This window comes from Stegostoma tigrinum, chromosome 25 (genome assembly GCF_030684315.1).
Source record: "Stegostoma tigrinum isolate sSteTig4 chromosome 25, sSteTig4.hap1, whole genome shotgun sequence".
NCBI classification, from domain to species: domain Eukaryota; kingdom Metazoa; phylum Chordata; class Chondrichthyes; order Orectolobiformes; family Stegostomatidae; genus Stegostoma; species Stegostoma tigrinum.
The window spans coordinates 44200594-44224715 of record NC_081378.1 but is presented as its reverse complement, the minus strand read 5'-3'; the positions used below and the strand labels follow the sequence as shown (position 1 = coordinate 44224715).

The window sequence follows — 24122 nt, the reverse complement described above, 5'->3', positions numbered from 1 at the left end:
CTACCTAGAATACACCTCCTCCCACCCACCCTCCTGCAAAAATTCCATCCCCTATTCCCAATTCCTCCGCCTCCGCCACATCTGCTCCCACGATGAGGTATTCCACTCCTGCACATCCCAGAAGTCCAAGTTCTTCAAGGACCGCAACTTTACCCCGACAGTGGTCGAGAACGCCCTTGACCGCGTCTCCTGCATTTCCCGCAACACATCCCTTACACCCCGCCCCTGCCACAACCGCCCAAACAGGATCCCCCTCATTCTCACACACCACCCCACCAACCTCCGGATACAACGCATCATCCTCCGACTCTTCCGCCATCTACAATCCGACCCCACCACCCAAGACATTTTTCCATCCCCACCCCTGTCTGCTTTCCGGAGAGACCACTCTCTCCGTGACTCCCTTGTTCGCTCCACACTGCCCTCCAACCCCACCACACCCGGCAAACTTCCCCTGCAACACCAGGAAATGCTATACTTGCCCCCACACCTCCTCCCTCACCCCTATCCCAGGCCCACGATGACTTTCCACATTAAGCAGAGGTTCACCTGCACATCTGCCAATGTGGTATACTGCATCCATTGTACCCGGTGTGGCTACCTCTACATTGGGGAAACCAAGCGGAGGCTTGGGGACCGCGTTGCAGAACACCTCCGCTCAGTTCGCAATAAACAACTGCACCTCCCAGTCGCAAACAATTTCCACTCCCCCTCCCATTCTTTAGATGACATGTCCATCATGGGCCTCCTGCAGTGCCACAATGATGCCACCGGAAGGTTGCAGGAACAGCAACTCATATTCCGTTTGGGAACCCTGCAGCCCAATGGTATTAATGTGGACTTCACCAGCTTCAAAATCTCCCCTTCCCCCACCGCATCCCAAAACCAGCCCAGTTCGTCCCCTCCCCCCACTGCACCACACAACCAGCCCAGTTCTTCCCCACCGCCCACTGCATCCCAAAACCAGTCCAACCTGTCTCTGCCTCCCTAACCTGTTCTTCCTCTCACCCACCCCTTCCTCCCACCCCAAGCCGCACCTCCATCTCCTACCTACTAACCTCATCCCACCTCCTTGACCTGTCCGTCTTCCCTGGACTGACCTATCCCCTCCCTACCTCCCCACCTATACTCTCCTATCCACCTATCTTCTTTTCTCTCCATCTTTGGTCCGCCTCCCCCTCTCTCCCTATTTATTCCAGAACCCTCTCCCCATCCCCCTCTCTGATGAAGGGTCTAGGCCCGAAACGTCAGCTTTTGTGCTCCTGAGATGCTGCTGGGCCTGCTGTGTTCATCCAGCCTCACATTTTATTACCCTGTTTCTTAAGAATTGTTTTCTTCAGTAATTTCTGAAATGAAATTTTCCTACTATGTCTGGTGCCATGGCTTTCTTGTTATTATTTATTTATCTTACTTTAAAGGTTTTTAATTTGATGGCATTGCAATGTTGCTAATATGTACTGAGGAATTTCCAGTATTTTTTTAGATTAGATTCCCTACAGTGTGGAAACAGGCCATTCGGTCCAACAAGTCCACACCAGCCCTTGAAGCATCCCACCCAGACCCATCCCCCTGTAACCCACACACCCCTGAAAATTCTGAAGAAGGGTCCAGGTCCGAAACGTCAGCTTTCCTGCTCCTTTGATGCTGCTTGGCCTGCTGTGTTCATCCATCTGTACACCTTGTGAGCTCAGATCAGGACCCTTCTTCAGAAATGGGGAGGGAGAATGGAGCTCAGAAATGAATAGAAAGGAGTGGTAGGGCTGGGGAAGGTAGGTAAGATAGTGATAGCGGATTGCAGTTAGGGAGTGGTGGGGATTGGTCAGTGAGGTGGGAGGGTCACTTAAGTGGGAGAGCAGATGGACAGGTTGTGGCAGGTCAAGGAGGCAGGGATAAGAGGGAGGGTTGACCAATCCTGTCTGTGATCTGATTAAGTAGTTCCCATTTCCTTCACGGCTTTACTGAATGAATCCTGCTCCCTGTGGTGTTAATAATGACTCTCATTCTCTTAATAGCTTTATGAAATAATACGTCGGCAAACAGCAGGATTTATATGAATCCAATTTCTTTTAAAAAATGGATTTCCTTCTTTGTTGATGAACTCCTGATCCAACTGTTTATTTTGTGGTGCTGTAGAATTGTGAATCATATATATATTTTGGCTGGGAATGATTGAACCCACTTTTTTAGTCATTTGAAAAGTGTTTTGTGATTTTGGTTGTACTTCAGTTGCATGCTCCTGATCTCCCGAGCTTTTTCTCCCCTCCTCCATCTCCCTAGCTATTCCCAGCTTTAATGGTTTGTATTGCCCCAAACAGGCTTTGCATATAACTATCAATAGGAAACACGAATGCTTCATTAGGTGGTGGTTAATAGATCATAAAAGAAATACAACGGGTGATTTGGTGATAGGGTAAAGAAGGTTGAGTTGTGTGTGAGAGCACTTCTGGTTGTAATTAAATGTATTTTCAGGATGAATTTCACTGTTTGAGATATAAATAACCTGTCTAAATAACCATCCCTCTTGTTTTCATAATTCTTTTCTAAATGATTCCCACAAAGGGTGGGTTGATTTAAGCCATGGATCTATTTCCTTTACTGAGGCCCAATAGTCTCCCAACTTCTTCCATTAAATTAAGTTTGCTGAGGCTTCTAAACTTCCCCTGTGTCAGATTTCTGGGTTAGTGACCTAATTTTAAATTGTTCCTGTGTCTATGGTAGTCGCGTCTTGTAGGGATTATTCACTCCGGTGGCAATGCTCAATCTGAACTGTAAGTATCTGACTTACCTCTGGCTTTTCCAGCCTCGTAAATCGGTGCCAGTTTTGAAAACTTTTCCACTTCAACTTTGAACTGGAGGCCCCGTTGTCCATTCATGTGTCAACCAAAACTTGAGTTGGAACAGCTTCTACAGATGACTGCTATCCACTGTCATCTGTTGACTGTCTTAGTGTGAGTGGTGCTCCAGCTCACTCTTGCTGCTGCGCATCTCTTGCAGGTCTGAAATTTTTTTTGATCATTAACTTATCAGTGAAGCATTAGAATACTAATTATCTTGAGTTGGGAGAAAGCAGATGGGCTGAGCAAGAGGTGGTGGAAGGTGATTTTACGGAGATGGAAGTGAGAGGTCTTTGGGATAGAAAGTGCATGTGAATGAAATTGCACCTTTGAGCTGAATAGAATGCTAAGATTGCAAATTGTCTCGATCAGTCTCAAACAGTGACTTGGATAAGACTTAGAATCTATGTTTGGGTTATGGAATTTGAGACAGGGCTGAAGGTGATTAATTGTTGAACTGGATATAATTTTGGCTGATCCTAGACTGACTATTGAACACACAGTCCAATAGATAGAGTAGAGAAAGAGTGAGGCAGGAGAGCAGAGTGTTGCTGGTTTGCATAGGCACCAGTATCTCCAGATGTTGCCGTCAAAAACATAGAACATAGAATATTACAGAACAGTACAGGCCCTTCAGTCCTTGATGTTGTGCCGACCTGTCATACCGATCTGAAGCCCATCTAACCTGCACTATTCCATCTACGTCCATATGCTTGTCCAATGACGACTTAAACGTACCTAAAGTTGGCAAATCTACTACCGTTGCAGGCAAAGCGTTCCATTCCCTTACTACTCTCTGTGTAAAGAAACTACCTCTGACATCTGTCCTACATCCTTCACCCCTCAATTTAAAGCTATGCCCCCTGGTGCTCGCCATCACCATCCTAGGAAAAAGGCTCTCCCTATCCACCCTATCTAACCCTCTGATTATTTTATATGTCTCAATTAAGTCACCTCTCAACCTTCTTCTCTCTAATGAAAACAGCCTCAAGTCCCTCAGCCTTTCCTCGTAAGACCTTCCCTCCATACCAGGCAAAATCCTAGTAAATCTCCTCTGCACCCTTTCCAAAGCTTCCACATCCTTCTTATAATGCGGTGACCAGAACTGTGCACAATACTCCAAGTGCGGCCGCACCAGAGTTTTGTACAGCTGCAGCATAACCTCTTGGTTCCGGAACTCGATCCCTCTATTAATAAAAGCTAAAACACTGTATGCCTTCTTAACAGCCCTGTCAACCTGGGTGGCAACTTTCAAGGATCTGTGTACCTGGACACTGAGATCTCTCTGCTCATCTACACTACCAAGAATCTTACCATTAGCCCAGTACTTTGCCTTCCGGTTACTCCTACCAAAGTGCATCACCTCACACTTGTCTGCATTAACCTCCATTTGCCACCTCTCAGCCCAACTCTGCAGCTTATCTATGTCTCTCTGCGACCTACAGCATCCTTGGTCACTATCCACAACTCCACCGACCTTCGTGTCGTCTGCAAATTTACTAACCCATCCTTCTACGCCCTCATCCAGGTCTTGTATAAAAATGACAAACAGCAGTGGACCCAACACCGACCCTTGCGGTACACCACTAGTAACTGGTCTCCAGGATAAACATTTCCCATCAACTACCACCCTCTGTCTTCTTTCAGCAAGCCAATTTCCGATCCAAACTGCTATATCTCCTACAATTCCATTCCTCTGTATTTTGTTCAATAGCCTATGGTGGGGAACCTTATCGAACGCCTTGCTGAAATCCATATACACCGCATCAACCGGTTTACTCTCATCTACCTGTTTGGTCACCTTCTCAAAGAACTCAATAAGGTTTGTGAGGCACAACCTACCCTTCACAAAACCGTGCTGACTATCCCTAATCAATTTATTCTTTACTCTAGTCAAGGGTGGCTCACAAGTGAGAAAGAAACAGATGAAGGATGGACCTTCAAGAAGTCCAGAGTCATTGGATGTGGTGATAAGGTGAACCTTTCTGCAGATACTACAATGAGATCGGTGGAAGGGAAAACTAGTAATAGCAATCTCAGGGTTAGACAATGGAGGGCAAGCCTTGAAGCATGATAGTGTAGTTGATGGTACTATCTATTGAAGAGGATACAGAGGGGATAATATTTGTGCTTGGATTCGACCCATTTCATTTCTATGGTAGAAGGATTCAACATGGAGCTTTAGGAAAAGGAGATGCCTATTTGGAATGGGAAAACATACTGGGGTGGGGAGAAATAGTTGGAAATGGGTTGGTAGCTGAAAGAGGAATAAAATGCTACATTAACAGATGACAAAAATGAAATCAAACAAAGGGAAAGGAACGGAGAGAGCTGGAGAGGGGAATAAAGAAACTTGATGGACTTGGACATGCTTAGGAGAAAAATACTCGGGTGTTCTTACCCATCAAATAAAACATTATTCTGAAGTACAGTCACTAGACCTGAAATATTAACTTTGATATTTCACCATAGATTCTGCCAGACCTGCCGAACTTTTCTGCCAATCTCTGTTTTTGTTTCTGATTTCCAACACCCGCAGTTCTTTCAGGTTTTTAAAAATAAAACATTGTCCTTCTCATTTGTATTTTATTATAAATGATACAGTACAGGCAAAAGAAATTGATAACTGAAGCTATAATCAGATTGCCCTTGAACGACTGTGTTTGGTTTTGGCTACTGGAGAGAACTAGACGGATGGGAAAAGGCCAGGGAACAGTAAAAGCATGATCCTGGAACTTTCCTTTTGATGCTGGACTTAGTATTCAGTAAATTTACTGATGTCAGTATTAAGAGTCAGGACATTTTTGTTTTTCTCCACATTGTGTCAGCATCAAACAGTTTAGGTACAAGATAAAGCTTCTTGTAACTCAGCTAAACAACGTGCCTGACCGTAATTCCAAAGAGCATACATTACTGATGAGTCTAATACTTCTGTTATTCACTTTAGCTATCACTGGGGCTTCTAGGAAGTGGCTAATTTATGTGTAGTTAGAGCTAAATTATATACAGTTTCAAGCTGTGAATTGTCACTGTCTTGTTGCTCGTGCAAAGAAAGCATTTCAAAAGGAATTTGGAGTATTTCTACATAACAGCAATGACTGTGGGTCATTAAATTGGACATAAGTAAATAAGAGGTTGAGGTGACTGTATGATGAAGTAATTGCTTAAAACCTTCTTCTTATTTTCCTTTTTTTTGATGTTACTCTTCATTTATACTTTTGGTACTTTTCTCCTCAGTTTCTTTTCTATCTGGATTCCTTTGTCATCACTTTTTCTTTATCTTGACTTCTATTGGTCTCTAGTTCATATGCTCCTTGGCAATGTTCAGCTAGTTAAGATTAGACTGGACCAGTAGTTGCATCCTGAAAATCTCCAACATGTATACTTGCTCTCAAGTTGAGTTGCTTTGTAAAGTGGCCTGTGGATTGTTCTGGTGCCTTTATTTTGTCATTTTTAATTAGGGAGAGTACAATGATTAAAAATATTGGAGTCATTTTCTAATATCTAATAATTCATGATGCTAACTCAAAGTATAAAGAACATTACAGATATATATCCATCATAATTAGTATCATTAAACCCAATCTATCATTGATGCTCAGAGGGATAAAAAGTATTTCAGAAAGGAAGATATATATGTAGCCTTAAATGATCTACAGGAAAAAATAATTCCTCCTGAACAAAGTATAAATGAATATAACTAAACAAATATTTCTCTAGAGTTTCACTTTTTTAAGCAGAATCACTTAGGAGGCTTGGGTACAGATAATGGTACTGTTTTTCTTTAAACTTCCGATGTATAATCTAACTTAATGATTGTACATATTGAGGCCGGCTGCCAACCATGCTCCTAAAATTTTACAAATAAAATGTAAACTTTTGCACCATTTTTGGATTTAGCACAAATGTCTTGAAGCACATTTTATACTGGTTGAGTGAAGTATTTCATTGCCCACATAATGAAAAGTTCTTTTGTAAAAGATTAAGTACAATGTATTAGCGCTAACTGGAATTTACTGCAAAATATATTGAAACAATGGCTTGACAGAAATCCATTACCAATTTTACCAGATAAACTGACTAGTATCTGCTTTGAGTATCACATTTAAAAGATATTTACGGTTTCTTGGGTAAATGTTCAAGCAGATTTTTTTTAACTAAACTGTTTTCCCCAATACTTGCATTTGTTAAAGCTTTTAAGGACGAAAGCAACTGTACAATGTCAATTCTAAGTATGTAGTTAAGGAGGAATAATATAATACTGTGGTTGAATTTTCAATCAGAGAGCTGTCAGTATAATTTATGAGCTGGCTTGGTTAAAAAAAGAGCCACATTATTTTACATGAGGGCCTTCACTCTTCCTGTGTTTTATGGATGTAAGATAATCATGGAATCAATACTTTAAGAGTCTGAACATAACTTTAATCCAAGTTAATAAGATTCATCATCTGACAATTACATTAATACAATTAATATATTAATATGACAGCTTGCTGCATTAGTAATTGTGTGAATTTAATTGGTGATTGAGAGTCAGGAAGAAGGGAACCTTAATGGAATATATTATATGAAAAAAGAGTCTTTAGTTGTGCCATAAAAGGCCTGAGTCGATCAGAACTTGGGGAATACAGATTCAATTGACATTGACATGGTTCTTGAATATGACCAGCTGCCAGGCAGTAGGATGGAAGCAATAATCTTCCTTATGGCATCTCGTTTTCATGATACAAGTTGTAATCTGGTCTCAGTACATGTTGTAAATACAAACAGAGATTGTATTCTGACCTCCGTCTACTGCCAATCACTTCTTTTCCCTGAGGCGTAATAGAATGCACTGCAGTATAACCTTTACATCTTCCAGTCTACAGAGCAATTTACTCCTCAGCCATCACTAATATTTCAGCGAAGGGAGTTGAACAAGTACAGGTGAAGGTCTTTTTTTAATCTCTCCCAGGATGTTACAACACTACCAAGTGCTTTTGGACCCTTCGTTAAGGTATGGAGCAGACTTGATGGTCTGGCTGATCTTTTCCCGCATATCTATATGGGGATTTAAAGGGTGCCTGTGGGTAGTGTTCTGACCTCTGAGCTAGGAGGTTCACATTCAAGTCCTACTTGCCCTGAATGTGTAAATGGAAGTGAGTCTGCTATTTACTCTTCTAGTGATCATGGAGAAGAACCTAGTTTCCATTTACCAATGCTCCTAATGAGGCATAGATCCTATTACAGTAGGTAAAAACATTACAACTGAGGAGCCATGTTAAAAACTGTATTTGGCACTTGTTTAAAAATCTATAAAGATTTTTGAACCTTATCCTAACCAGTGCTCACTGCTTCTTTCTCAGGTTATCGTATCGTTCCTTTACTAAGCTCCGATGGTTTAAGTCTTGCTCCAGCGACGCTGTTTGTGTATGTTTGGTATGCTTAGAAGCCTATCATCATGAGGAAGCTCTTTTTTTTTCTAATCTATGCATACCATTTTTCACAGATTTATATCAAAATACAGTTCACAATTCCAGAATTTTCTTTTGTGTTTTATTTATGCCTCTTCGATATCAAATTAAATTCACATTACTGCAGTTAAAGTGATTAAGCTCACGTTTTACAATGTTGTATAACTAATATTCAAACAAGAAGTAACTGCCTGGCACTGCTAAGGTCCAGTCAGCTCCAATAACAGACAAGTTAAACTAGTAAAGTTTGAGAATGAGTTAAGAATTAAACAAATACCTCAGTCCTCTCATCTCCGTCTTTGAAGTAAAACAGCAGCCTTAGCTTAGTATTCTTCTAATGTTTCCTGGAAAGAGTTACTTTTTGACTGGCAGATGAAGGTATTTAGCAGAAATGGAGCATTGCGTTGGGTGTGACAATGACTGTACTGAACAGTTAGTTTTTAGAAATAATTTAATACCCAACAATTCATTGAATGGATCCAATGTGACAAGCTCGCTCACCATTTTAGACACATCTTGACACTACACATTATCAGACATGCTATCATTGCACTAGAACCCTTCAAACTAAACTCAAGACTCTTGTAAGATATATATTTTAATTGAAGTGAGGCATTTTAATTGTTGGAAGAAGTCAGTTGCAAATCAATTCATGGAACTGAATTTTCCCTTGGCGTGTGGAGTGGTTGCAATTTTGACATCAAGCTGATTTCCGGCATGGGAGTATAGTGGGTAGGGTGACAAATGTGATCTTTCCAGAACTGGCTAATAGAGAACAGATGTATTTTGGAACAACTGCTGGCAAATATACATTCAAGTTGCAGCTCAGAACTCCTACTGCAACACCCGCTCCAATCCATTTTTGGGCTCCTGACACAGCAGAGGGCCTTTGTACCCTTGGCCTGGGAATTCGCAGATTATTTTTATTCATTCCAAAGATGTGGGTATCACAGGCCAGGCCGGCAATCATTATCCATTCCTCGGTGTCTAGAACGTGGTTAATAGAAGGTATTTAAGTGTCAACCAGCCTGGAATCTGTAGGCCAGGCCAGGTAAAGACGGCAGTTTCCTTCCCTAAAGGATATTAGTGAACCAGATAGGGTTTTCCCGACAATCAACAATAGTTTTCCATTGTCATCATTAGAGTCCTAATCTTCCTTTTTTATTAAATTAAAATTACACTATTTGTCATGGCAGGATTCACACTCAGGTCCCCGGAACATTACCAGGTTCACTGGATTAATAGTCCAGTGATAAAATCATTAGGCCATTTCCACCCAGTTAAGCAATTTATTACTTTTATAATTGGATCTTGCTGTTGCTGGGTAGGTTGCCATTGAATTCATTGGAATCTCCCTCAAGGAAAAGTGGGAACATGTTAGAAAACCAAACAGCATGTAAAATGACCAATTTTCACATGCCTTCCTAATAAAGCTGGCTCCACAACATGGGAAAAAGCATTTGAAATCACATTACATTTGAAATGAGCTCAGAAAAGAAAACCTCCTCGCACACCAGAACAAGGTCGTAACATGTCAGGACGGACCCAAGGGATAAAATGTTCAGACAGACCTGTGCCATAAAATGTCAAGACAGAACTACACGTTAAAGTGCTTGAGCAAAACAGGGTCATAAAAAGACAAGTTGGAAGTGGGTCATAAAGTGACAGATTCAAACTGAATTCTGACCAGCCGCCTGACTGAGATAAAATCGGGGATTGGATTTAAGGCAGTGGTCAGGCTACAACAGGGAAAAAATGAGCAAAGACTGAGTAAATATAATAAACAGACACACTCAGGAAAACAATACCAAGCTAGACTTGATCGATTTACAAGCATTATTACAATATGCTGCTAACTGGAGAATCATTTGCTGTTAGGAATTCTCTGCAAATATAGGCAAATTAAAAAAGCATTTGGCAATACTTTTCAATGAAGCATTGGAGTGAAGTGATGGTAAAATGAAAGAAAACACATATCTTAGTCCTTAAGGATGTTCAACAGGAAGAGAAGGAACTATGCATTCCGCAGCTCTGCAAGTTATCTTGGTGAAACATTGGGAACAAATAGACATTCAGCTCTATCTATTAGCCTTGTGAACTACAAAGGTTTATTTGCTTTATTTCATGTGAAACTTTATTGGTGTTAGTTGTAAATTGAGGTCTCAACAGACTTTGCCAAGACCAAACTCTTGAGAAGCAGCCTTATTGCTGAATCTCAGAAAATCTGGATCTGTGGCCTGCAGCTTTTCAGTCCACTACTGCCTCATTTTGTGTTCTCGTAGCACACAATTTCAGTGCATCAATATGAAGCTCCAAGCAGATGAGAGAGTTCCAACTCAATCACCAAAACCCCCTATCCTAATTCTGTGATCTGGCTCTTTGTTTTGTCGTCATGGAGGTGGATTAAACTGGATGATAGAGCAAGTCAATCCAGGGCACTCTGATTCCAAAGTCACTGTCGCAGATGCTGACAGGTCATGACTCTACGCAATGTAATAAAGACGAATTGTTTGCCAGGTCTCCAAAATCACAAGAGTGACTACACTCCAAATGGACATCACTAGCTGTCAAGTATTTGGGACATCCTAAGGTCATGAACGGCATTATGTAAATGTCAGTCCTTGTTTTTTATTTCTGTCCAGCCCTTCCTCTTGCATAAACCTGACGCATGGCTGGGATAATAGGGTGGAAATATCTTTGTGGTTTTCATGGTAGGAAACATGGAGGTTAGGGCATTGGAACATTGGGCTATCTCTTTTCAGGGCTGAACGAACAACATGAACAGCAGGTCAGCAGCAGTTGCCAGTTAAGAAAGGAAGAAGAGGATTTCACAAGAACCTTCCCAAAATCGGAGTGACTACATCCAGCATGTGATGTCTGGCAGTCTGTGGGGCCAACCTCACAAAGGCAGCCAGGGGCCACAGGCAAGACAGGGTACAAATGGAGTGAAAGACGTTGTTCCTGGCTACCCTGAAGAATCTATCGGCTTTGGCCCCCATCAGTTTTGATTTGAATATATACTACCGAAGGGGAGTCCATTTTCAGCGGCCTTCCCATACTCTGTGCTACTTGAGCATATTCAGCTCACCTCGTGTAGCTCTTGGCTCGCCAGTGCTGTGGGTCCATGGAATAATTTCATCTGGGAAGTTAATGCAGGGCATGGGGTGTTGGTAGGACTTAAAATCACAGGGGAAATGATCTGCATTTGTTCAATGGAAGAGTACTTTCACGGACAGGAAGATTCATCTTATAACCTTGATATCAAAACCTACCATTTTACATAAAATTCCAGTGCAAGGAAATAGTTTTGACTTTACGCTTCTATAAAATGGGCATAAATGAATTGCAGCTGATTAACATGCCTTCATGTTGGCATTGAACCAAAAAAGGAATTGAAATTGTAAGAGATTGGAAAATCATGAGGAATAAAATGAGCTGCTGACTTGCTGTCACCCATTTTACATTATCGCACAAAGTCAAAATTATATCTCGCTGCACGTAATTTAAAACAATACCATGCAGTTCATTGCAATAAACACAGATACGTTTCAAGTATTTAATTACATTTACATTATCTAGTCTTCATATAAGCAGTTTCATCGTCATTTCATTTGTGATATTTTAATGCTTTCGGGTTTCTATAAAGAGACAATTTGAGGCTTCTCTGTTTTGCCAATGCCAAGGGACTGCCTTTAAATCAGGATATATTTTAGTATTGATAGCATTCTACTGGAAAATTAGCAATTACATGATGACTAATATTCACTCTCATGCAAAATAACCACAGGTAAAAAGTGCAGCTTCTTCGCAACTATTTACATCTTTAAATGGATGTCAAGCAGTATCTAATACAGGAGAAAATGTCCTTCAGATAAATACCAAAGGGTTACAAGATAATGAATGTGAAGACTGACCCTCTCAGATTAGAGGTAGGTTGGCAATTGAATGGTCATAACTTGCCTGAGCCTGTTCCAGTCCATATCCAGTCAGACTAAGGAATTTCCCAGTCTGTACCACTTTTCCTCATCCAACTTTACAGTTCTCAGAGGAATGTTTACTGCTCCCAGGAGTGTCTGCCTGCTCCACACGCTCAGCTGGATGACATGACTTGATAGATCAATGTTTGATATCCCAGTATACTCCAGCTGCAAACATTAAGACACAGACAATGGGAAATTAGAGTTCAATGTCTTAATTTTATGATGATGTCAAACCATTAGCTTGGAGTTGTTTTTTTGTGTCGATTTGCATCCTTTGTGAAATGCCTTGGGATATTTCTTCACAGTAAAGGTGCTACATAAATGTCATTGTTTGAAAAGAAAGATAACAATAAGCTTTTATCACTTGACTAAATTTCACATATGTGGGTTGTTTTAACCTGGGTGTAAAAGGGGAAGTATCAAATTGGCTGACACAAGGAAAATCATCTTTGTCCCACATCTTGAAATGACTCCCAGCTGGATCTCTCCAGATCTCAAGGATTCTGATTAAGGCCTTGGCCTGTTCCGGAAAAATGTTGTTTTGGAAATTAATGCATGAAAGGACTGAAAATAACCGTCAAAATCTATATTTTTAAAACTAATTGTATACAGCCGGATAGGTTATAATGAAGTATTATTAAGAAGAGTAGCTGATTTTCTTCCCCTATGAAGAATTGTTGCTACTTTTAAAGTAGCCATATGTGTACAAAACTTTGTTTTTTCTCTTTATTCATTCACAGGATGAGGGTGTCACTGGTCGGGCAGTATTAACTGCCTATTCCTAATTGCCCAGAGGGCAGTTAAGAGTCAACCACATTGCTGTGGATCTGGAGTCACAATTTGCTGAACAGGTAAGGACGGCCTAAATTCCCTAAAAATTCCCTTCCTTAAATAACCTCAGTGAACCAGATGGATTTTTCCTGACAACTGACAATGGATTCATGTTCATCATTAGCCTCTTAATTCCAGATATTTATTGAATTCAAATTCCACCGTCAACCAAGGTGGGATTTGAACTCTGTTCCCCAGAACATTTTCTGGGTCTCTGGAATAACAGTACAGTGATAATGACACTATTTTATCGCCACTCCATAAAGATGTCTTCGACGTTCGATAGATGTTATTGAAATTAATATCAAAATCATAATTAAAATGGCTATTTGTAGCTGGATTGCAGATGCTGGAAATAGAATATGGTGGTGTTAGTACAAACATGGAAATACTCAGCTCAGATGGGACATAGTGTTTAAAAGAGACCAATTAATGCATGATCATTAGACCTATTGAAGCCAGATGTTCAGTTCATTCCTCCAGGTGCAGTAAGTAGAAACTTAGTTGAGTGCTGGAAACAGCTGTAGCAAGCTGGCATTTCCTGATACAATCAACACTTCAACTGATCTTGAGGTTGAATTGTGGTTCCGTAATGCTGGACCTCGAAGGTGCACTGTGATTGAGCATGCTGGTCTCAACTTTAAGTCACCAGGTAATGAATTGGAGGAATTGCTGAGGGTGGCAGCCTCTAGTGGTTCAGTGGTCAGCATTGCCACCTCACAGTACCAGGAAGCCAGGTTCGATTCCAACCTTGGGTGACTGTCTGCTGGAGTCTGCATGTTCTCCCTGAGTCAGTGTGGGATTCCTCCCATAGTCCAAAGATGTGCAGGTTAGGTGGATTGACCATGCTAAATTTCGCATGGTGTCCAGGGATGTGTAAACTAGGTGAATTAGCCATGATAAGTGCAGGATTATGGGGATAGGGTAGGGGGTTGAGTTTGGGTGGATGGTCTTCGGAGTGTCAGTGCAGCCACAATAGATTGAATTGCCTCTTTCCGCACTGTAGGGATTCTATGATTCTATTCCATGAGTCACCTGCAGTCTTGATGCAACTCCCTCTAGCTGACACAGCCCTTGCTTCAGCTCTTCCATTTCTAAAGCCCTCATCAACACCTTTGATACGTTAAGAGTTGATTACTCGAACACAACCCTGGCCAGCTTCTTATGTTCTTCGTATGCAGAAGGTTGTTCAAAACTCTGCTATATTGCCACCCAAGTGGATAAGGTTGTTAAGAAAGCATATGGTGTTTTGGCTTTCATTAACAGGGGGGTCAAGTTTAAGAGCCGCGAGGTTTTGCTGCAGCTCTACAAAACCCTGGTGAGACCACACATGGAATATTGTGTCCAGTTCTGGGCACCCTATTATAGGAAAGATGTGGAGGCTTTGGAGAGGGTGCAAAGGAGGTTTACCAGGATGCTGCCTGGACTGGAGGGCTGGTCTTATGAGAGAGGTTGACTGAGCTCGGACTTTTCTCTCTGGAGAGAAGGAGGAAGAGAGGTGACCTGATCGAGGTGTACAAGGTAATGAGAGGCAAGGATAGAGCCGATAGCCAGAGACTTCTCCCCAGGGCAGGATTGACTGCTGCGAGGGGTCATATTTTGAGGTGTTTAGGAGGAAGGTACAGAGGAGATGTCAGAGGGAGGTTCTTCAGCCAGAGAGTTGTGAGCGCATGGAATACTTTGCCAGTGGTAGTCGTGGAAGCAGAGTCAGTGACATTTAAGCAACTGCTGGACATGCACATGGACAGCAGTGAATTGAGGGGAATGTAGGTTAGGTTATTTTATTTTTGGATTAGGATTAATCCACGGCACAACATCGTGGGCCGAAGGGCCTGTACTGTGCTGTACTTTTCTATGTTCTATGTTCTATATGTGGTGTTACTCACATCAAATGCTATTCATCCATCATTCTGTGTTCACTGGCTAAACAGCACTTCAAAAATTCACATCCTTATTTTCAGAACCCTCCAGGGACTTGTCTCTCCCCACCCCCCCCCGCCATATTGTTGTAACCTATTACAGTCTTACAAACCTTATTCCTCAATTCTGGCCTCTTGCACGTTCCAGATTTTAAATAGTCCAATACTGGTCACAGCAGGCCAAGCAGCATCAGAGGAGCAGGAAGACTGATGTTTTGGACCTATACCCTTCTTTTTGCTGAAGAAGGATCTAGCCTGAAACGTCAGCATTCCTGCTCCTCTGATGCTGCTTGGCCTGCTGTGTTCATCCAGCTCTACACCTTGTTATCTCAGATTTTCCAGCATCTGCAGTCCCTACTATCTCCAATACAGATCACTTTGCCTTAGCTGTCCGGGCTTGAAACTTTACACTCGCCCCCAACATTATCCCTCCATTTCTAAATCTTGCTTTCTTCCTTTAAGATACATCTCAAAATTAACATGCTTAACAAAGCATTTTGGCTGTCTTTCCTAATATCTCATGCAGTTCACATCACATTTTGTTCTATCATGCTACAGTGAAGGGCTTTGGGATGATTGTTATTTTTAGAAATGCTAAATATATATGTGTTTTTAATTTGGTGATCGCTGCTAAAGATTTTAAGAATATTTGTTGCATGCAAAGTAATTTTTTAGAAATAGAATTGGTTGTGGAATAACTCCGGTCAAACTGAGGCCGGTTATCTGTCACCAAGTCACCCCTTATTTATACATAGACAGTCCCCGACACTGATCCATCTTCCTCAGGGACTATCAGACAAACAGAATCTCTGACACTCCTGTTTATACCTGTCAGTCAGGGCTCTCTGACTGGACCAGATTAACAGCCCCAATCAGGGAACTTATATCCTATGAGATCCACGTGGCTGACCTTGTTATAACCAATACAGTTTGGGTGATATGCAACAGGGATTTAGCAATAAAGTATAGGATGAGCCATATGAGCTGCTTCAAAGAAAAAAAATTATTTGGAATGGTCCAAATTCATTTTCATTGTAAAAACTAATCACTGCAGATTTATTTAAGCACAATATTAAGGTCCTCCAAAATATCACTTGTGTGATTCTCCTGTTTCTTCACTGTGAGCGAGAGAAATTTGGATTTTAATATGGGGCTCACTGCCAGCACTAAATACTGTTTCCCAGCTGGTAATCTCATTTTCAACATGTTTCTGTTGGTTCATGTGTTTAATAGACTGTTGCCCTGATCTGATTCTTGTTTGAATGGTAGAAGGTGATTCCACAATCCCATATTCCCAATAAAGCCAGACTCAAAATTAGCATGGGTCAGAGTTTGACCCACAACGTTGTGAGTGCCATTTTCTGCCACGAGTTCACTGTCAGCGGGACTCACTGGGAACACGGCACTGAAAGAAAGACTACCCCACTGTTTAAACTTTCCATAACTATTTGAACAGTAATCTCATGCCCGCGCGCATTACACAAAATTTCCCTATCGTAAAGTCTCATGCAGTTCAACAGTTAATTTTCTGCACCTCACTGTGAAAACAGAAGTCAGAGTGACCATCTTGTGCTATTTTCCTTGCTTGCCAGAATGCTGTGGGACTGTGGCAGTTGTAAAAAGGATAGTAAATGAAGGGGGTAAAGTGCATATATCTCCCAAGCATTAACTCAATGTTATTAAAATGACACAACTCTTTCTCAATAGCTGTTCCCTCCATAGTTGGTCTGCTGTAAACACAAAACTAAGAAGTGAAGTCTTGTACTAAGCTTTCATCTCACTGAGGTAGCTTCAGGCCAATCCACGCCAAGAATCTGCATTGAAAATTTTCCCATTTTGACAGCTGTGACAAATTCTACTGGAACAGTGGAGATAATCCTCTACATTCGAAAACAACCAACAATAGTTTAAATAGAACAACTGACAACATTCCTTCATAAAAAGTGTAAATTCATCAGGAGATTGAATGTTAAAGGTTTTTTTCTAAAATTCCAACATCTAGACCCACATTTTTGCCAAAAGAAGCTAATCGGTTTTTCTTTTTCAATCTTACACTTGTTGAAATCTGTCTAGTAGTTTTTGAAATATGTTGTTTACAGGTAAATAGGAGTGAAAACAGGGGTGGAGATAATAGTAATCAAAAAGTAAAACACTGCAGATGCCATAAATCTGAAATAAAAACAAGAAATGTTGAAATATTTCAGATGGAAATAGAGGTAGTTGGAAGCATGAAAGATGCAGGTCCAAGAGTTTGTCTTGTGTTTTACCTGGATATTTACATACACACCTCTGGCGCAGGTGGGACTTGAACCCAGGCTTCCTGGCTCAGGTGTAGAGGCACTGCCACTGCACCACGAGAGCCCCATCTCCCAGAGTTAGTGGATGTTTTCTAATAAGTCTGTTCAGAGATGTCATGACATAACTCTCGAGCAGTTGAGGCTTGAATCAAGACTTCCAAACCAGCATTAGGAACCAAATCTGAAGTGTAGATATTTTCCTAAACAACCTGTTCAGAAATATCAATACACCCCTCTGCAATAATAGGGACATGAGCACAAGCCTCCTGACTCAGAGGTAGGGATATTACCATTGCACCATAAAAGCCCCCTCCCAGAGTTTGTGGCAATTCAGGATAAATATTAAGCAGGTCAGTTGGAATTGGATTAGCCAATTAATCATATTCTGCAATGTGGACTTTGTTGGCCAGTTAGTGGAATTGAGCCAATTTCATTGAAGTTTTTTGTCATTTTTTTCATTCTATTCAGAAGTGCTATCACACATTTGAGTGACCTTTCCACCACCAAAATCACTGTGATTAGTATTTTTGTAAACTACTAACCACCAACAATCACCCGTACAGCCAATTAAGTATTTACATGCAAAACTTGTTATGGGCAATGCAAACCATCAAAAGTAAACAGGGAGATAGGAAGAGAGAGAAGGGGCTAAATCAAAAAAGAATGTTTTTTTTTCATAGTTCATACTTTAGATTCACTTCAGCTGAGTGCTTTTGGAATTTGTTCCAGATTACAGTTGAGTGACTAATTCAAATTGCCCATGGAGAGCTAGGTACTTACAATCTCGTTATACGTTGGATTGCTGCTTTTTGGAACCACTTTTGTTTTCCTTTTGGTCATTCGCTCTGCATCTGGTAAGAGGTAGATCTTAACGTAGGCATCTGGTTTGGAACCATCTGGTAAAAACTAGAAGAAAATGTCACACAAAACCATTTGACTTTCCTCTTCCTCCAATTCTGAAATGTTTTTTGGCTCTTAAGGTGGTGCTCAATGACATACTATTGACATCATGTAACACACTGGAAAAGATATTCTGAAAAATCACACGAATGCATTGGCAAATCCTAGATTTGTATGCAGTACATTCTCATATTCCCATATTCTGTCCCTGTGGTAATGCTGGAGTACAGCGCCTTATATATGCAGCAACATCAACAAATGGAGTTTTTCCTCTGTATGTGCACCAATAGGGTAAGCAATGTGTGCATTCATTCCTTACTATTGAAATAAATCCATCCAAGACTAAATAAGGCACCAAAATAAGGTTTATTGTGGCCCCAGGAAGATCATTACCTTACCGCCACCCATCCTGATCACTGAAGGAGACTGTTTACTGATCTTGGGCTAAGAGCTAAGAGCATACAGCCTCCTGCCTAATTAGAGTTGGTGGTTTGCTGTCCTACATTGTCCTCTGCCACGGGGTTTCATTTGATTGTCAAATTCTCAGTTTAACCAACCAGCATCCTGATATGAACACGTTCCTTTTACACTGAGACAAAAAAAACGCCTTACCAAACTTGGAGTAGATTAGGTCCACTACAACTGGACTGGAGAATTTACTTACCTACACACTGACAGGGGAGTACAATAGAGCAAATCCACACCCTACAGTTGTTTGCATGGGGCCGTGTTTAGAAGAATTAGCTTCACAAATGTTTGAAGCACTGAAAGGCTCACACAAATACTAACCTCGATTTTCATCTTTACCTGAGTCTGTCAGTCTCTGGGCTTTACAATGTCCTCCATCTACAGACAAGTGCCAGTGACCAAGAGCTTTCTTTGTAAATGTCCAGCTGACAAATATCTCTGGGGTTACTCACAGCAAGACTTAGGAAATTCACAAAGCTTGTCTAGAGTCCCAGGAGAAGAGGCTTATTGGACAAAGTATTTAGTTGGCCCTGATGACATATTATTATAGAATAGATAATTAAATAGAGTTTTTTTTTAAATCACAAGTTTCGACATAATCTCTAGAAAAGGAGGTGTTTGGGCATTCTGGTGCATTTCAGTTGCATGAACAATGCTGTACAGCAATCATTAGAAATGACACATTCACAGGACCATTGAATCCAAAGGCAAGGTACTATTTTATCCTTGGTCAGGCCTCATTTGAAATACATGTTTCGTTTTGGTTTTCCCACATGGTGGATTATATTTGAAACTTGGAAGGGCTGCAGAAGAAGGCCACTGGACATATTCCCAGTCCAAAGTATCTGAGTTGTCAGGGTAGGCTAAAAGTACTGGAACTTCACAGTTTAGAGAAGCCTAGACTTGGGGCTGATCTGATTACTGTCTATAACATGTTGAAGGGAATAGATTATGTTCTACTCAAAATCGTGGATCATAACGGTATTAATTGTGGCATGAAGTAGTCCACATCTAAATGCAACATGACCTAGACAATATCTAGGCTTGGGCTGAAAAGTAGTAGGTAACATTCGTGTCACACAAATGCCAGGCAATGACCATCTCCAATAAGTGACAATCTCACCATCACCCCTTGATAGTTATTGGTATTACCATCACTGAATTTCCCACTGTCAACATCTTGGGGGTTACCCTGTCCAAAAACTCAATTGGACTAGCTATATAAATGTAATCCACAATAAGAACGGACCATAGGCTAAGGATACTGCATTGAATAACTCATTTCCTGACTCCCCAAAGACTGTCCATCATCTGCAAAGCACAGGTTAGAAACTGGGATGGAATTCTCCACACTTGCTTGAATGAGTGCACTTCTGACAACAATCAAAAATCTCAACATCATCTGGTACAAAGCAGTAGGCTATAATTGGCACTAGATCAAAAAGCATCCACTCCCTCAACTGCTGATGCTCAGTAGCAGCAGTGTGTACTATCTACAAGATGCACTGCACAAATTCATCAAAGACCCTTAAACAACACCTTCCAAACCCATAAACATAGAACATAGAATATTACAGTGCAGTACAGGCCCTTCGGCCCTCGATGTTGCGCCAACCTGTGAAAGCAATCTGAAGCCCATCTAATCTACAATGTTCCTTTATCATCCAAATGTTTATCCAATGACCATTTAAATGTCCTTAAAGTTGGTGCATCTACTACTGTTGCAGGCAGGGCATTCCACACCCTTACTACTCTCTGAGTAAAGAATCAACCTCTGACATTGTCCTATATCTATCACCCCTCAATTTAAAGCTATATCCCCTCGTGCTAGCCATCATATCCAAGGAAAAAGGCTCTGTCCACCCTTTCTAATCATCTGACCATCTCGTATGTTTCTATTGTCACCTCTTAACCTTCTTCCCTCTAACGAAAACAGCCTCAAGTCCCTCAGCCTTTCTTCATAAGACTTTCCCTCCATACCAGGCAACATCCTGGTAAGCAATATGCCAAAGACAGTCAGTGCTGGAATACTGACGCCACTATGGATCTCAAAGTATTCCAATTTTGCCAAGTCATAGTTGACCTTAATCATCATGCTGTCATGGAGAGAGGCAACCTCGTTGAGAATCTTTGGCCATCTTCTCCAGCAGCATAAATAGACCGTTTCTGTACAAATACCTTGGTGACATCAATAAGGACAATACACTGTGTCTTCCCATTGCTCACAGCATTTCCTTTGCAGTCACAAGACTGAGGCATTAATGTCAACAGTGGATTTTCTGAAACTACACTGAGATTCAATGTAGATACATTCATCTGGGATTTGCAATTTGACAAGGACAACAGTAATACCCTGCAGGGAGATTTCTCAACAGTTATTATCTCAATAGGGGTGGCACTGCTGCTTCACAGCACCAGGGACCTGGGCCCGACTCCAGCCGTGGGTGACTGTCTGTGCGGAGTCTGAACACTGCCCCCCCACCCCCACCGTGTCTGCATGGGCAGTGTCCAGCGTCCTCCCACCATCCAAAGATTTGCAGGTTAGGTGTGGATTGATCATGCCAAACTATCCGTAGCGTCCAGGGTTGGTGGGCCAGATGGATTAGCCATGCAAAAGCTGGATTATGGAGGCAGGGTGAGGGGGAAACACTTTCCAGCTCAAAGATCAAGTTTGGCATGAGAACACAACTGTCTGCAAGTTCCTGTCTAAGCCACTCACTGTCCTGATTTGGAAATATATTGTTGCTCTTGCTGTGTTGCTGGGTCAAAATCCTGGAATTCCCTCCGTAATGGCATTGTGGGTTTACCAATGGGCTGCAGTGGTTCAAGAAGGCTCCCCACCACCACCTCAAGGGCAACTAGGGATAGACAGTGAGTGCTGGACAGCCAGTGACACCTGTGTCCCACAAGTGATTAAAATAAAAGGTAACTATTGTAGGGCTAGATCTAAAGTTATTATAAGAAAGTGATTCTTATCCTCTGAAACAAACAGCTGTCTAGTGTGTGAACACCAACTTGCTGAATTCAATCAGGTGAGTGCTATATCTGGCTCAGGTTGAAGTGGATGTCAGCAGTTATAAAAGAAAATAAAATGTGAAGCTGGATGAACACAGCAGGCCCAGCAGCATCTCAGGAGCACAAAAGCTGACGTTTCGGGCCTAGACCCTTCATCAGAGAGGGGGATGGGGTGAGGGTGCTGGAATAAATAGGGAGAGAGGGGGAGGCGGACCGAAGATGGAGAGAAAAGAAGATAGGTAGAGAGGGGAGTATAGGTGGGGAGGTAGGGAGGGGATAGGTCAGTCCAGGGAAGACGGACAGGTCAAGGAGGTGGGATGAGGTTAGTAGGTAGGAGATGGAGGTGCGGCTTGGGGTGGGAGGAAGGGGATGGGTGAGAGGAAGAACAGGTTAGGGAGGCAGAGACAGGTTGGACTGGTTTTGGGATGCAGTGGGTGGGGGGGAAGAGCTGGGCTGGTTGTGTGGTGCAGTGGGGGGAGGGGACGAACTGGGCTGGTTTTGGGATGCGGTGGGGGAAGGGGAGATTTTGAAGCTGGTTGATTTTGAGCCCACCAACCTCCGGATACATCGCATCATCCTCCGACACTTCCGCCATCTACAATCCGACCCCACCACCCAAGACATTTTTCCATCCCCACCCTTGTCTGCTTTCCGGAGAGACCACTCTCTCCATGACTCCCTTGTTTGCTCCACACTGCCCTCCGACCCCACCACACCCGGCACCTTCCCCTGCAACCGCAGGAAATGCTACACTTGCCCCCACACCTCCTCCCTCACCCCTATCCCAGGCCCCAAGATGACTTTCCATATTAAGCAGAGGTTCACCTCCACATCTGCCAATGTGGTATACTGCATCCACTATACCCAGTGTGGCTTCCTCTACATTGGGGAAACCAAGCGGAGGCTTGGGGACCACTTTGCAGAACACCTCCGCTCGGTTCGCAATAAACAACTGCACCTCCCAGTCGCAAACCATTTCCACTCCCCCTCCCATTCTTTAGATGACATGTCCATCATGGGCCTCCTGCAGTGCCACAATGATGCCACCGGAAGGTTGCAGGAACAGCAACTCATATTCCGCTTGGGAACCCTGCAGCCCAATGGTATCAATGTGGACTTCACCAGCTTCAAAATCTCCCCTTCCCCCACCGCATCCCAAAACCAGCCCAGTTCGTCCCCTCCCCCCACTGCACCACACAACCAGCCCAGCTCTTCCCCTCCACCCACTGCATCCCAAAACCAGTACAACCTGTCTCTGCCTCCCTAACCTGTTCTTCCTCTCACCCATCCCTTCCTCCCACCCCAAGCCGCACCTCCATCTCCTACCTACTAACCTCATCCTACCTCCCTGACCTGTCTGTCTTCCCTGGACTGACCTATCCCCTCCCTACCTCCCCACCTATACTCTCCTCTCCACCTATCTTCTTTTCTCTCCATCTTCGGTCCGCCTTCCCCTCTCTCCCTATTTATTCCAGAACCCTCACCCCATCCCCCTCTCTGATGAAGGGTCTAGGCCCGAAACGTCAGCTTTTGTGCTCCTGAGATGCTGCTGGGCCTGCTGTGTTCATCCAGCCTCACATTTTATTATCTTGGATTCCCTAGCATCTGCAGTTCCCATTATCAGTTATAAAAGACAGATAGTTCACTAAATTCAGGCAAAAATGGCCTCTTTGACTCATTTCCATTGCCTGGGAGGGTCAGACAGCAATTTCCTCCACTCCATTCCCCCAGATTAAAGTTTAGGTTTTATCTGACTTTTCCACCTCTCCTGGAAGATCACATGGTTTTAGATGAGGTGAGGTTTGTGTGTGTGTGTAATGGAGGAAGACATTACAATCATGTGAGGTAGATTGGATGTACAAGTCAGTCTTTACCTGCTCAGCACAGTTTGTATCTTCTTGCATAAACAAGCAGGAAATAATAATCAGCGTTGTAAAATATAAGTAAAACATTTTACCAGAGTAAAGTTGTTTTTTGATATATCCATAACCCACCCCAAACCCCTCTCGAAAGCCTAACAAATTGGCATGGAATAGGAAGAATGTTGCTTTCAGGGGCTTGTGCAAAGTCAGTGCAGACTGGTGTCGAAATTTGAACGTCCAAGTTACTTTATTGCAACCTCACAGGAATGTGCAAAACAGCAGCAAGCATATTATAATGGGTGATTTTCCAAACTACACACTATGCAGGCAAACTCTGAAGATTTACCCTTGTGTCTAGTTCACAGTTTGTGCAAATGGTATCAACATTTCTGTTTATACTTTTCATCACCATTTGCACCTTGAGCATGTTAATTTTTGCTTAAACTTGGGCTCAGGAGTTAATTTATTAATATTCATATCTGTCCAACTTTATGTCCTATGGATGTGCTGTTCTTTGTCCTGCAAAGAACCAATGGCTACACTGCAAGTGGGCGGAATATACA

General features: G+C 42.2%; 1 protein-coding gene across 1 annotated transcript in view; it reads right to left on the bottom strand.

Annotated features, from left to right (window-relative positions):
• Positions 1-8385: 8385 nt before the first annotated feature.
• LOC125463064 (phosphatidylinositol 4-phosphate 3-kinase C2 domain-containing subunit beta-like) overlaps positions 8386-24122 on the bottom strand; it is a 193051-nt gene continuing 177314 nt past the window's right edge. Inside the window, exons 32-33 of the mRNA XM_048553723.2 lie at positions 18095-18220; positions 8386-12432 (exon numbers count right to left, since the gene is read on the bottom strand). Coding sequence (XP_048409680.2) covers positions 12274-12432; positions 18095-18220 — 285 coding nt within the window. The 3' untranslated portion in view covers positions 8386-12273. The remainder of the gene's footprint in view (positions 12433-18094; positions 18221-24122) is intronic.